At 51.6% G+C, this 14,602-nt stretch overlaps 6 protein-coding genes; 2 read left to right on the plus strand and 4 right to left on the minus strand.

The window, feature by feature from the left end:
• Positions 1 to 765: 765 nt before the first annotated feature.
• RCC_04237 (uncharacterized protein) lies at positions 766 to 1,557 on the minus strand (the record flags this gene model as incomplete). The annotated part of the gene is made up of 1 exon (XM_023769515.1): positions 766 to 1,557. One exon carries the CDS (start codon positions 1,555 to 1,557, stop codon positions 766 to 768), a length of 792 nt encoding a protein of 263 aa, XP_023625283.1.
• Positions 1,558 to 2,598: 1,041 nt separating this feature from the next.
• On the plus strand, positions 2,599 to 3,003 carry RCC_04238 (uncharacterized protein; the record flags this gene model as incomplete). Its single annotated transcript, XM_023769516.1, has 1 exon — positions 2,599 to 3,003. The coding sequence occupies one exon, from the start codon at positions 2,599 to 2,601 to the stop codon at positions 3,001 to 3,003; it is 405 nt and encodes a 134-aa protein (XP_023625284.1).
• A 1,055-nt stretch (positions 3,004 to 4,058) lies between these two features.
• Positions 4,059 to 4,823, plus strand: RCC_04239 (uncharacterized protein; the record flags this gene model as incomplete). Its single annotated transcript, XM_023769517.1, has 1 exon — positions 4,059 to 4,823. The coding sequence occupies one exon, from the start codon at positions 4,059 to 4,061 to the stop codon at positions 4,821 to 4,823; it is 765 nt and encodes a 254-aa protein (XP_023625285.1).
• A 1,383-nt stretch (positions 4,824 to 6,206) lies between these two features.
• Positions 6,207 to 7,043, minus strand: RCC_04240 (uncharacterized protein; the record flags this gene model as incomplete). Its single annotated transcript, XM_023769518.1, has 1 exon — positions 6,207 to 7,043. The coding sequence occupies one exon, from the start codon at positions 7,041 to 7,043 to the stop codon at positions 6,207 to 6,209; it is 837 nt and encodes a 278-aa protein (XP_023625286.1).
• A 764-nt stretch (positions 7,044 to 7,807) lies between these two features.
• RCC_04241 (uncharacterized protein) lies at positions 7,808 to 10,255 on the minus strand (the record flags this gene model as incomplete). Its single annotated transcript, XM_023769519.1, has 1 exon — positions 7,808 to 10,255. One exon carries the CDS (start codon positions 10,253 to 10,255, stop codon positions 7,808 to 7,810), a length of 2,448 nt encoding a protein of 815 aa, XP_023625287.1.
• Positions 10,256 to 11,429: 1,174 nt separating this feature from the next.
• Positions 11,430 to 12,840, minus strand: RCC_04242 (related to Eukaryotic translation initiation factor 3 subunit M; the record flags this gene model as incomplete). XM_023769520.1 has 2 exons in its annotated part: positions 11,430 to 12,220; positions 12,279 to 12,840. 2 exons carry the CDS (start codon positions 12,838 to 12,840, stop codon positions 11,430 to 11,432), a joined length of 1,353 nt encoding a protein of 450 aa, XP_023625288.1.
• Positions 12,841 to 14,602: the final 1,762 nt, after the last annotated feature.

Genomic DNA, 14,602 nt, shown 5'->3' on the forward strand with positions numbered 1-14,602 from the left:
AGTGAAGTGCGGAAGATTAGCGGTGTCTAAGACAACTTCCGATGAGGCCCAAGACCTGGATAGCTCAAGAGGCGTCTTGAAGCTGCGCCGCAAGATTCCGTCTTTCGGAGTGTTTACTTCATGTCTCTCATTACCACTTGGTCCCCATTATTGGTCTTGGCCAAATCGACCATCAGCCGACCCCTTCGWGTCAGACTCTCTGCGACGTTCCATATCATCGGCTACGACCGTCAGTACTAGTCACGAAAGTAGCCGAGGAGACATATACCTCAGGAAGGGGTACACGCTGGCCGACGACTCTCGGCTCTGACTGATGGCCAACAAGTAGCCCCAGATCCCCATGTGGGCCCGAAGAAAGACATCAGCAAGACCACAACCGATAGGTGATTCGATTCCAACCCACACCAGGCCGTGTAGACCTTGTACGTCTTTTGTAGTCGGTCGACGCATCTGTGCCTCGAGTGAGATGAGGATCTGAGAGCTAGGCAAAGCAAGGCTTATGTCATCGGTCTACGCAAATGGATAGAAACAAAAAGACCAAACTCTGTCGAAGATTGTGAACACAATAATCTTCCAACTCGATGCAGACTGTCAGCATACTATCGAGATACATCCACTTGTACCTGCAAAATGCTCTTTGTTCAATGACGGGAGATTCACGTCACAGAAACGCAGTCCAAGATTCGGTCTTTCTTGGACATTTTTGCACGATCACTCTCGTTGCTCAGCTAACCACTAGACTGCTTATCAATATCACACTCTGTCCTACTCCGCAACCCACTGACCTTCAGTGTATGCAGACTTCCTCGCCGGCTCGATTTTTGCCACAGCCGGAGCATGATCCCAATCAGCCCTCTGCCACGACCACCGCTCATGATAATACCTGGATCGCAAAGAAATTCCGTTCGCGAAGTCACCTAAAGTGACTCCGATTGAAGAACTCGCACGCACAGTCTTGGTAATTCGCACATCACCCTCGAAGTACCACCAGTTCAGTTCAGCAAGAGGAGGCTGCGTAATGAGTTGGCGTCGCCAGGAAGCCTGAGGGTGATCCATCGCTTGACGTGCCGGGAATGGATTGTACTTTCTGATTTTTGAGCACTTGTTGGTTACGATTGGATGTTCGTAGATTGGGTTCGATGCCTCTTCGGGGACATCTGCAATGAGCTTGCGATCGACCACGACTGAGATACGCTCATCTTCAGTATTGCCGCAGTACACTAAGCGCTTCTTGTTGATCGGGCGGAAGAAGAGCGCTTCTTGAAGTCTGTAGCTTGCGTCGATGATGGACTTCCACTGTTTACAGGTCCTTTGGACGCTGATGAGCAGGTCTCGCATGCAGATTTCTCCCAAGATCATTTCTGCAAGCTCCATGGTGTCGAATACTGCTCGCACAGCTGGCTTGGCCTCGTTTCCAAAGAGAGTGGCGTAGGTGTACGACTCCGAGTTGGGCTTCTGCGGTTTATTAGCGGCCATTTTCATGTGATAGCGCTTGTGAGACTGGTTACTTGCATTTTCGGCGACGGTCTTCCAATGAGGAATGATAGCAGTACTCATGATTGGGTCGAAGTGATGGTGTGTTGGATGTTGATGAAAGAAGAAGGGTAGTAACTGTCAGGATGATATCTCGAGTAGACCTTGTCAACACGATCTTGCAGTGTTCAAGGTGTCTTTGTGATGCTCATGTATCTCATTGGTGAGTAAGGTAAGTAGTGAACGCTTTGTACAAGGAAAAGGGTCCCGGGAGCCTCTGTTTCACCCTGGTGCATGCCTAACCGCTTTTCGTCTAGCTCGGCTAGAGCAGTGAATGATTTCAGGGATTTTCAGTGAAGGGAAAAAACTCAAAGATTGGAAATATCAGCCTACGAAACCCACGTGATTCTAGAATCGGGGAAGGGGACTTGGAAGAATTTGTACACTACGAAGCCCAGAAAGGCGGATTAAGGGACTGAAGACCGAAGCATTACTCCGCTGAGTCTCCCCAGCTTGTGTCTGCAATTACTGTTTAAGGAGAGGCTGAGATGTTCTTCGACCAGGGTAGCCAGAGCTCCGAAAAGAGTCGATAATACTAGCGGCTTCGAGTCGAAAGATTTGATGGATAGGAAAAGGCATAAGTAGGGACAACCAGATGATCATGGAATGCTTGCACGCCTCCAATTCTATGTTTACCAGATGACAAGGAACACTGCTGGATACGTATACCTGCTAGAAATCAATCGGTTGAGTGCAGTTCTTTATCCTGAAAGAAACGTCTCTCTCAAGCACAGTACTGAATCTTCGATCAGCAGCCAAAAGTATGTCTGCTGCTGAGTGAATGTAGACAGAAAGCAGCAGATGCGTCTGCCGATCCCCTATTCACTCACGTACACCCTGAGTCGACGCTAGCACGATCCACAGTACTTAAACCTCTTCTGTTGTGACCAGAAGTCCTTCTACCTACCAACACCTCCACCGACGAAAGTTATATCAAACACGACATCAAGACTTGCAGTACTCTTGTACCTTTCCCAGCATACCAACATCGCAGCCAAGCAATCCTTATACACGATATAAGAATCCCCATCTTCAACCTCTTCACCACCCATCCCAAACAACAAGATGGCCAGCACTGCCACCATGTACAGTGGCCACACAACCAAAGCTGCCAGAGTCGCAGAAGGCACCCCACGCAAGCCGCCGCACGAGTACCCACCAGAGGACTACGTGCCGCCGCCTGGAACGCTTCGAGTCCACAGTCCAGAAGTACACAGTGCGCGCAACACGGGGCGCATCCTACAGCAGTGGTCTCTGTGCCGCAAGCCCAGGACTGAGCCAAGTGGAGGGTGCCGGAATGGGTACTTTGGGTACYTTGTGCGGAGCGGTGGAGTGATTCGGAAGGCGATTTGGGTTGGACAGGGCGGAAATGGAGTTTGTGATTGGGTGGATGAGGAGAGCGAGGAAGTAACGGATGACGACAGCGATGACGATGAGGGCATTGAGGAGGACGAGAATCACTCGGAGTGAAATGGTAGAATGGAACATAGACGGGTGCTTGTATGGTGGAAGCCTTATGAAGAGCTTTGTACTTACTGTACTTGTCGTGTTGCTCTAATTTCCGTAACACCAAGATCCAGAGTACTGCATCGTCTTGACTGCTTGACCAGGATCCCTCCATCAAGAGAGATGTAGTGCCGTTCTCATGATAATCCTACGAGACTTTGCTGCCGCATGCATCGATGATGTCCTGAAGTGTGATCCTAGCTGCATCTGGGCGCGCGGTCAAGTTTCTCTTCTTGGAAAAAAGCTTCAGGCTATGGATTGGAGGCTGAGTAAGAAGTTGATACCGCTACGATGCATCAGATCGAAGCGTTGCTGGATTCCATTTCCTGGAATCGTGCGAGTAGAGTATGCCGAGAGGTGTGGGGATGTCGTCGTAGTGCGAACGACTACGCTGATGATGCACGACCCACGGGCTCAGAATAATGTGTTGAGGTGTAGAGATCCCTTCGAGCCTRGCATTGTGCACGAGCGCGCGTTGGGTGACGCCTTCTCTTGAAGAGGGTGTCCTGGAGGGACTGCGAAGACGCGATCATCGCCTTCCAGAGTTTCGATGTGCGTTGCACTTTGATGGGAATATCGAACATAGACAGCTTGAGGGAAACTGCTTCGAGTGTTTAGTCTTAGAACATCGTACACATGCTTTCGAGTGCACAGTGCTCTTGTCGTTTCTGCTATTGTCATGTGTAGGCTATGGTAAGATAGGTGCCATCTAGCTCGCAGCCAAAGGCTCGACTGCTGTTATCGGACAATCGTTCATGGCTGCAACTAGAGAAACCTTGCCCGCCGCATTTTTATAGGTCGTTCGATGGAAAGCATGGTCGGTGGATGTCGTGAGTGGAGGTGACGTCCCAAGATCTCACCTAGAATAGAATACATACGGCAGCGCGGAAAGCGGCTTGGCGGGAGGGGAGGAGAGCTCCACATTCGCGATCCGGGCACCTCCAGGCTTTGAGGAGAAACACAACGACACACGACGACTCGCGTCGCACTTCGATCCATCCACTTCCCTATTTTTCGACATGGCCGCCCTGTTTTGCCCACGACCGGCAACGGCATGTCTTCGCTCCTTTCCACGCGCCGCCTCGCCCGTCATCGCCAGCGTCTCCTTCAGCAGACAGATCACACGATCATCGAGACTGGAAGAAAAGAGTCGGGGAATTGCAAATCTGGCGCTTCGAGAGAACATTTGGACCTCCAAACAAGGTGGATCATCAACAGTGCGACAACACAGATCGATGCAGATCCGTCATGCATCGACAGTAGAGACCACAACGCCTACACCTCCAACTCCAAATCAAACTCCATCAGCCGCCGATGAACTGCTTACCTGGGATCGATTCTTCAAGCTTCGACGGACACGACGATGGATCAATGCTGGTTGCTCTATCGTCACAGCCGTGGCTTCTGTTGGCATCTTCGCGCCAGTTCTCGCCCAGCAAGACTTTGACGTCTGGGGTGCTCAGATTAGCGGTCTTGACCCAGTCATCGTCATTGGAATATCCACATTTGGCATTGCTGCGCTAGGGTGGCTCATGGGTCCCACGGTTGGTAATGGCGGTTTCCGCATCTGGGCGGGAAGGAGGGGATGGACGAAGGAGATCGCGAGCAAAGAGAAGAGCTTCTACGCGCGAATCAAGAAGTACCGTGCGGATGCCAGTTCGAGCAGTCCACAGAACCCAATCCCTGACTACTACGGAGAGAAGGTCGCAAGCGTGAAGGATTACAGACGGTGGTTGAAGGATCAGCGAGCGTTCAATTTGAAGAAGAACAAGAACATGATCTGAGGTTGAAAGACTGGAAAGGGTCAAACTGAGGAGCACAACTTTGGAAACAGGAGTTCTATTGTGCTGTATTTATGGGAGCTGGCGTTGTGACTAGCGGGTGCTGGGCTTGGGCGCGGAGCATTCAGACTGCGCGTAGGATTTGCATGGGGAAAAAGAGGGACAAGGCGGAAGGACGTCGATTCGGAGTGCCTTGCTGTCTCGTTGTACAAATATGAGTTTCTAGCATCCATCTCTTGTCCGCATTCATCTTGTAAGTCATTGCAGTCAGATTGTGATCAATGGCTAATTGGCCATGGTCGGCGCGAACTCCTCATCTGGTCGTACTTCGAGCCGAGTGTGGTACCAAACATGCTCTCATCGGATGAACGAAAAACTACAGTCTAACTTGAGGTATGATCGATCTTGGTTTGAAGCTCCCTCTACCCCTGCTTGTGATTTCCGGCAAAACATTCTGTCCAAGCCCAGACTGCCTACCTCACCTCATCCAGAAACCTACAAACTCTTGCCATTCCAGTCATCAACGACAACGCCCGAGGAAATGCAAGCTTTACGGAATCTATGGCAACCGCGTCGCGACATAGAATCCTGCCTCATGCCAGCATAAAATGTCGTATCTCAACGACTGCAAGATGGTCCGCCCATTCGCCCATTCTTGCAGAATATGGCGCCGACACGGTTTGATGGAAAAGTTGTCGCAAGCTATTCCCTCAAACGCTTGATTGCGATGGGGACCAGCTTTCTCATCACTTGCCCGCAAGCAGGATTTCAATCGCAGAGTCTCGACGGCGGGCGAAAGAAGGGACGGCGATGGTGGGAGATGCAAGCCATTGCTTGATTAACTTCAGGGCTGATCTAAAGAAATTGCCTCTAGTAGAAAGGGGCATATCATGCGTCCAGTCGTTTGCTGGCAGCCTGGTTCTTGGTGGGTCTTTGAGGATGAGAGACGAGCTACCTCTGGAAACTTACAAGGATCGCAACTTCTGCACAATACTAATATGGTTCGCGATCGGTCAAGGTATAGAGGAGACTATTTGTGACTGGATCAAAGTAGAGACTGGACATGGGCACAGCACATTGGTCATGTATCTCCTCGCAAATCTAGGTAAGCTTCGATGGTAGACCTTCCTCACGCTGCCGGATGCACTGATTGACGGTACTTATCCAGAAAATGCTCACATGGCCTGGGAACCCCGAGCTTCACCCAACTCCGCCCTGCAGTGCTGTGGTTGGCACATTTTTGTAATGGTCGTGTGAGAGTATGACATGCAGAATATCTAGTCGCTTCCTTAAATGGATCGACTCTATCTATGGAGAGCACAGCATATCAGCCCACGAAAGTGAAAACGTTAAGAAAGTGAACCCAAAAGCACGCGACCTGAGTTTTCAAGTCCTCATTGTCCTGGCACCCTCACTACCAGCATTAGCAATCGCATTCCCCACATCCTCCATTTCCTCAAACCTCCTCATCCAGAATTCCCATCGCTGCAAGCTCATGGGACCAGGTCCCCAAAGTCTTCCTTCCCTCTCCAAAGCCCATGATCTCTCYCCTCTCTCTGCGCCTTCTTTCAGTCTCTTCCCAGCAATCTTCACCCACATAGCAGCAGCAGGAACCTCGAAATCCCAAACCGCATGCTGACACTCCAGAGCTTCAGAAATACATTCATACCCCCAACTCAATGGCATCAGCCCATCTTCAGCTGTTGGACCCACAGCAACCATTGCACATGAAGCTTCTACATACGCGCGATGGATGTGAGCTTCCCTCCTTTTCGATCGAGTCGCTGGATCTCTTATTGCCAGAGCAGAGCGCCATTGATCTTGTTTCCACATGTCGGACCAGGAAGTTGCGAATCCTGGGAGGTTCTTCCAGGTGGGATCATCGGAGCTGTGGATTTCTAGTAAAAGGGAGATTAAAGAAGAGGTATATCGACGGGGTAGTTCGAAGAGAGCGGATTCAAGGAGATTGAAGATGCGGGAGCGAAGGTCCGTGGGAGTTTCATTGTGATTCTGGAGGGAGCAGAGGGTGGTTGCTGTAATTGAGAGATTACATTTTCCAGCTAAGTAGCTTTGAAGAGCTTCGGTTTGGTATGTGTGGGCACCGGTCTCTGGTTCGTCGTCCATGGGTGCTGTGTGGTGGGTGAACCAGGCAGAGTCGGCAGTAGAGTCAAATCCGTCTGTTTCGATCGAGGCACATGTTATTTGAGGAATATTGAGGTTCATTGCTTCTTTCTTGTTCGAAACAGTCTGGTGGGCCGAGGGTGGTTGTCCTGGTGAAAATGTAGGATGAAATACTGTTGCTAGTTGAGGTGCAATGATTCACGAGCCGAGTGAAGATGCTGAAGTGCTTGGTCGTGATGATCAATCGAGACTACACAAAAACATCAAACACTTTGGATCGCCCTCAAGGCAGGTCTGTGACGTCACTGAAGATGGTAAAGCGAGCAATTCATCGGTATAATCTTTCTGTGATATCGTCGTGTCACTTTGAACAAGATCATCCGCGAGTCGAACCTCGTGCCCCAACCCGACACTAAGCGGGAGAAATGCTCCCTAACCGGTCACTGAGCTCATATTTCGCAGCATCAAACTCATTCTCTTTTCGGCGATTTCAAGATCAGGAGCATAAGCACTGTGAGGATCCATTTCCCGCTGTTCTTCGGTGTCGTCTCCTCCAACATCTTGTCGATCTAGTCGAGTGGGCTCCTGATAGGACTCGGCGTCCACGAGATGGGATCGGACTAGCACATTCCGAATGACAGAGTGGCTTGAGATTCTTGGTCAGTGTGGTATGTGCGAACTTCTGGAGTGGTATTGTGAATATCCATGCGAGTGTTGGTTTGGAGCTCATCCGTTCCAAGGCATGCGACTGAGTTCCTGACATCAATAGCCTTTTCAATTACGGCAATGTGTATCGTGATGATCAATCCATCAACAGGTCCAGCAACAACCAGCCGGGGAAGAAACTGTTGATTCACTCCTGATTCTCACCTCCCACCCCTTCGAATCTCCCCGATAGCCGACCTCCTCAACGGACTCTCCGCAAACAGCGCCTCAATCAACCCCACAATCTCTTCAGCCCCGAATTCCAAACTGAGCTCCCCTTCCTTCCATAAATACTTGATATCCGCCAGACTGCTCTCTAAAATCTCAGCCAGATACTGAAACTTCAACCAATTTGGACAATACACAAAGGTCATGTCTCTCTTCTCCCCATCCGGAGCCTCCTGGATGAACATATCCCTAGCAGTCATGGCTGTATCACATAACTCTTTCAATGCCTTGGAATCATCCTCCCCAATGTCAGGCAAGTCTTGAATCTCAGCAATCATTTTTCCTGTAAAGGTGCCAAGAAGCGAGCCGGTGGATTGAAGCAGAGCTGAAGAGCTGAGAATGCCTTCCCACTCTTTATGTACTTCCCGCAAACGGTCAACGGTCTGCTCCACCGCGCTCTCGCATTCCTGCTTGAACGGAGATTGGGCGCAATTGCTGAAGCCCTGTGCACCTTCGAGCAGGTCTCTAAGAATGGTTCTCTGGCTCTCCATTTCAGTACTGTAAGCTCGTTTTGCGAACGTTTCCAGGGCTGTAACATCCGCAGAAAGCCGGAGGCGGGACGCAGGAGGCTGTGCAGCTTGCCAGGCTTGAAGTTGTTCAGCGAGACGTGATGCATCATTGTATATGAGCATGTTCCCGTAGGGCAGCTTGGCATATGCTGTGGTTGCTGTGGCTCGGTAGATGGCCAAAGCGAGGGTTGGAAGGGTGTAGAGGCCGGTCGCCGCCGGTGCGATGGGCGAAGAAGCGTATTCAGGCCCGGCGAGATTTTGAGCGTCAGTGATAATGCCTTGGAGGAGTGTGAGGATGGAGTCCGGGATCGCTGTCACTGTGAATTGTTCGCGGAGGGTCACTTCGCGCTCTGTGGGCCTGGACCGATGGTCCCCATTTGGCTTCGATGGGGATTTCTTTGGACTCATGGGCTTTTGCGCGCCGGGATCCTCACCGTCTCCCCAGCCCCATGCATCATCTTCGTCGTTACCATCTCCTTTCGGCGCGTCGTCGTCTTCATCCAAGTCTGCGCCCCACGCACTGGCCTCGTCGTCCTCATCTTCGGGGTTAGAAGTCTGCTGCTCGCGTGGAGGGAGAGAAGGAGCCTGCTCTTCGGGTTCGTCCCATGCAGTGTCCCACTCATCGTCGTCGCCTTCAGCAGGAGCATCCTCTTTGCTCATCATCTGTGTCTCAACTCGCTCAACCACCTTTGTCTCCCGCAGTCCAGCAAAGACCAAACTCCGGACGTCTCCCAAGATAGTTTCTCGTCGTTTGGTAAGCCATGTCCTGGGAGCACTCTGCRCCCAAGTACGGAGAGGCTTGCTGCCACTGCCATTGAAAGTGTCGACTTGATCTGCAAACGAGGCTACATCAGCCAAAACCTCCTGAAAGGCAGGCATGTCTGCAATGTCGAGTGGCACAGCTGCATCTAGCCATGGATCTTCCAGTCGAGAGATTAAAGCCGGGCTGAGGCTCTCCCACAGAGGAGCAGCTATGTCTGCGGGGAGCGTAGCTTTCAGCCAATCGATGACCGCTTTTAGGTCCTCGAACAATACATGCGAGTCCACGTCGTCCATTGCACGGTGGGTTTTGATGCTGTTGCCCTCAACAGCGATTCTGCCAACCCGCCCTTCTCTCGAGATGGCGAGTCTGGGCCTCACAATAGCTCTCTCGAATTCCTTGGCCAGCTTCTTCATGGCATTCTCGTAATCACCAAGCCCCTTGGATGTGGCAATGAGGTCATCAATGTCAGTTCCTGTTGCCACAGACACTTTCTGTGATTCCACGTCCACATAAATGTACTCCTCCCATCCACTTCGGACAGCTTCCTTGAGCACATCCCTAAGACCTGCCACTCGACCTCCCAGCAGCGCACCGACACCCTCATCGCTGCTGCCCAACATTCCAAGTTTTTCCCCCACTTCCTGCCATTTGGACAATCCTTCCCGCAAATGCCCAGCAACAACAGCATCTCTGCCCTCTCCCACCAACAGCTTTACATCCCTCACGCTCTCCAATCTTTCGCGTAACCTGGCATTGAAGTCGACTTCTTTCTCTAGTAGTCGCACCTTATTCGCTTTATCCTCCAATCCTTCTCTGAGCTCCCGTCCCTTCTCTGCCTCCTCGACAATCTCCCTTGCCGTAGCGCGACTCCTCAAAATATCCTTCTGTAGTTCCTTGGYACGAGAGATCCATGTATCGATATCCGGTGCTGAAGTTCTACTCAGTTGTCGAATTTCCGCTTTGGCTTCGTCCTGTGATCTGCGCAGCTCAGCGGACAAGTGCTGTAGTGCGTTGGAATCGAGTTCCGCGGACGAGACGGCTTCGGAGTCTGGATACGCATTATGATCGWTGTACTGAAGTATAGCCGGTGCTATCTGCGAAGCAGACATCTCGTCAAGATAGACGTCGCTGTATCAATACGGTAGAAGGCGACGTTCTGCGTTCACTGTTTAATGATGTCGTTGGATTGCGAGGGCCGCACGTGGCGGTCACGTGCACGTCCGACCTCAGCCTCAACTCCAACTCCAACTCCAACTCCAATTCCAACTGCGACTATCATTTTGGTCCTTCATTGGCATATCCCAACACAGGATTCACGACAACACGACAGGCCGACTTTGAAGATCATTGTTATCATACGCCACTCATGAAGCAAGAATAGGTTTATGGAGAAATGCCTTGACACAAACGAGCCTAATCCCAAGCTTTGAAACATAGCAGATGATTGAAGGCTGTAATGCTGTCGCCTGACGTAGATGGAACGGCCGCTGATTAGGATGCCGCCACCTCAAAAGCACACTGGGAAAGTTGTTTACTGACGAGAGTATAACACATTCAGATTCCACCAACTTCAGTCCTGGTGATTCTCTCTCTATTCATCCACGCTATTGACACCCAATTGAAATGGATGGTGAGCAATAATTGACCTGTGAGGCATTGTAAGAGTAACAAAACCGAAGACCTGAGAATTGAAGCCCAATGACTACGCGGGTAAGAGCTTCTCATATCCTCCGAGCTGGATCACATCTGGTGGCTTGTGCCCCGCATCTTTGCTATATAGATAGCGTTAAATGAGGATGAACCACGGCGAGGTGGCGTCATGTTGTGGCTCGATGTTTGCAAAGTTCCAGATCGGCTGGCTCGGGAATGGAGAGAAGTCACTTGGAAGTTTGAAAGGCGACGTTGAACTTGGGGGCCTCGCAGTTGAAGATGAATGCTGTGTATCTGCTGGATTCGCTGTGCTTGACTTGAGTCTAATGTATGAGGATGGCAACTTGAAAAGACATGCCATCTCAAAGAGCAACGGGAGAGCATTGGAAGTGTGCTGCAGGCGAGAACAAAAGGAGCCGGATCGCGGCAGTCATCGTTATTCTCCTTTCCTCACACGAAAACGCATCGAAAGACAACATGATGTAGCACTTCGATTTCGCATTTTCAACTATCGTGATCGTGGTAGTCCGTCCAGCCATCCCATGCGCCACGCCATGCCCAGCCCATCGAAAAAAGGAGGCACATGCAATAATACAGCGCCGGACCTTAGCATCATCTACCAATCGTCTTGATTTACTCCACCTCCACAGCCGCTGCAGGCTGATCCCTCCTCTCAGGGATCCTCTTCTGCCAAGGCCGTCCACCGCCACCTTGCTGCGGCGCTCCCGAACCACTCAACTCCGCCTCCTTCTCCCTTAGATACTCCTCCTTCTGCGCACGGATAACGCTCAGAATGTTGTTCAAACTGCCCTTCCACGTCTCCAATCTGCTTGCGACTTCCCTCCACTGGTTATCTCCAAATACGCGGTATGTCGATCTGTGTACGAGGAACTCGCTCTTTTGCTGGGAAAGCTTTCCCTCGACCAATCCTGAGCGGATGCTGTCAATAACCCACATCTCAACCTCCTCTGGGCTGATTTGCAGTGCGCGGGCAATGTGTGCGTATGGAAGTGTGCGGGATGAAGATGCCTGTGCGGCGAGCGAGGCGAGGGTGAGGAGGCGCATCTTCTTGTCGAGGATATCCTCGTCGAGAGATTGCTCTGAAAGGAAGTTTGGTGTACCCTCCTTGAAGTCCTGAAAGTCGTCGTAGTTCTCCGAGGTAAAGAGCTCCAGGAGCTCGAACCATGTCGCGTCGCTCTTACGTAGCGCCTGAATGGATTCGAGTGCGGTGAGGTCTTGGAAGTCGAAGTGCTTGGAGTTTTGCAGGGCGACCTTAAGGGCGCGGACGGAAAGATCGCGGGTCCCGGAAGACGCAGGCTCGGATTGGGCAGTACGCAGAGCTCTCAGGAGGTATGTGTATGACTGCTCGGACTCGTTGGCAGCGGCTGCAGCGTCGGCGACGGCGAGGTAGAGTTTGCGTGCGTCTTGGAATGAAATTAGCATGGATTTGAGATGTGTTGATATTGCATATGATATCCTTACCAGCAGGCTCCAACTCCCACTCAGCGACCCAGCTGTCCACATGCTTCAGTTGTGGTGCGAGTGTCTCGTAATTGCCCGAGTTCTTGATCACATTGACAATGGCCAACAGAACATGATACCGCGACTCATCGTCTGGCTCAATGGAGTTGAAGAGAGTGCTGAGGATTCCAAGTGCAATACCGGTACCATTGTGTGGGGAGGAAGTGACAGGTGCGGTCAGATAGCGGCAGATGTGTGGCAGGTATGTGTCTGGATCTTCGGCCTGCTGGATGAGGTGGATGAGGTGGTTGTAGGCGGCCTGCAGCTCGCGTTCCGGAGCACCGTTCAAGATGCTGCTGGCGGTCACCAGCTTCTTCAGCACTGCATCGCGGTCGGTGGTGGCAGGTCGGCTGCTGTCGGGCTCGCGCTCCTCACTGGCGGCGGTCGTATCGGCGAGGAGGGGTGTAATGTCCGCTGCGATGGTCGAGCCTTCGCCTTTTGCGCTGTCGAGGTACGTCGCGAGTTCGAGCGCGAGCTCCTCAAAGTTGCCCTCGACGAGGGAAAGCTTCGATATGCCCGGCATGGTGGAGAATGTGTATGCGAGGGAGTGGGATGATGTTCAAAGCGCAGTCGCAAAAGTCGCGGAGTGGAGGAGGGATCGCCCGCAATCGAAGAATTTCAAGAACCGCTTCAAAATCACTTTCTTCCTGTAGCAAACGCTTGATTCTGCCGATAGATGTTTAGGAAGACAGTTCAATATGACAGCCTGTTCAGATACGCTGGTTTGAACTATCAGATCATGCAACAATGGTTGTCTACTGCTCTCTTGTCTTTCAGTGTGTTCTGTTATTCTAGCCAACGCCAAGAGCTGTCGTCCCTGCCCTTGCTCTTGCCCCCGCTCCCGCTTCTTTCTCTTTCTTCGCCCTTGTTGCTCCTTTTCACCACAATCCGCTTATCGTCTCCTGCGAATTCCTGGCCATGCTGCTCTCTACGTGGCTAAGATTCGAAGAGAAACCATTTGGTTCCAGTCGCTTGRCAGTTCGCCAATCACTCTGACAGCACCCAAGGCGAAGATGGGCCAAAGACTTGCGAACTAACAATCGAGGTGAACATGGACTGCAAATGAGCATACACATCTCAATGTGCCTCAAGAGTGAGCTCGCATATCGGCACCTCGATGTTGTGTTTCCCGCATTTCATGGTGCGATCTACCCGCGACTCTGCGCTGTGCGTTGAAAATTCAGAACTTTAATGGAGACATGTCTCGGAACGTCGTCAGTTGTGTATAACATACCGGACTGCAAGGGCACTCGTAACGCGCAAACTTCGCATGGCGGCATCAAAATCGCGCATTGCGGGCTGCCGAAGTTCACGCACTCGAGCAGGACTCCATTGACACACGGGCAGCGGTCAGGCATTCTCGCCCGCTACAGTCGCCTGTGCAAGTGGTCCCGAACTGGACATACATCCATCAACAGACCCTCACATATCCTGGTATCAAGAGATCAGCCGGGAACTGTGGAGCTAGGTGTAGACCGTGCTGGAACCGCCTCGCCCGTATTTCAGGCGACAGTTGAGGTCTTCCTTGCTGGGCTGGTTGACGGGATCAATGAGATCTCGACGTACGGGTCGTTGACCGACATGGGAGAATATCGCAGACGCGATCATGAATATTGACTTTTGTCAGGGCCGCGAAGTTCCCGCGATGGTCTGCCAGCGAGATGAAGGTGCAGTTGCATGCTATCAGGTCAGTGCGAATGAGCAGAGTGCGGGTGGAAGATTGTTGGTCACTGGCAAGTCGGTAGGTATTGACCATCTTAGAGGATGAGCTCCTGGCGTCTCGGCTGGTAGCTGAGTATTGGATTCCTGAGAAGAAAGACTTAGCCGCTAGATCTYCATTGACCTACCTGCTGTTACTGTTCGCGGTCCGGATCCATCTCGCGGAGCCCACGATGGATCGTAACGGTACAATCGATGAAAGCCAGCGCCAGTGATAATGGTGGTTCCTCTACAAGGGAACCGAGCGCTTTCACCGCTCCTTGACTCATCCTACGATCTTTGAAGGGCTGATTGAGTAGCTGCGATCCTATCAAAATTGGCGAATGAGACAGATCAAAGACCATCCGATGTGGATGCGGATGAGATCGAAGAGTAAATGGTTCTACAGCCAACAAGAAGCACAAAAAGCGAGTCAAGCTTGAAGAGGACCAATAGGACGAACAGTGCGCCTCAAGACAATCTACAGCGTCTCTTGCAGCGGAAGTTATTTCTGACGGTCGAAGATCCGCTTTCGCTGCAGTTTTGAGAGGAAATGATTCAGTGCTAACGCACCAGGGCTGGGATAC

This window comes from Ramularia collo-cygni (assembly GCF_900074925.1).
Source record: "Ramularia collo-cygni strain URUG2 genome assembly, contig: RCC_scaffold05, whole genome shotgun sequence".
NCBI lineage: Eukaryota > Fungi > Ascomycota > Dothideomycetes > Mycosphaerellales > Mycosphaerellaceae > Ramularia > Ramularia collo-cygni.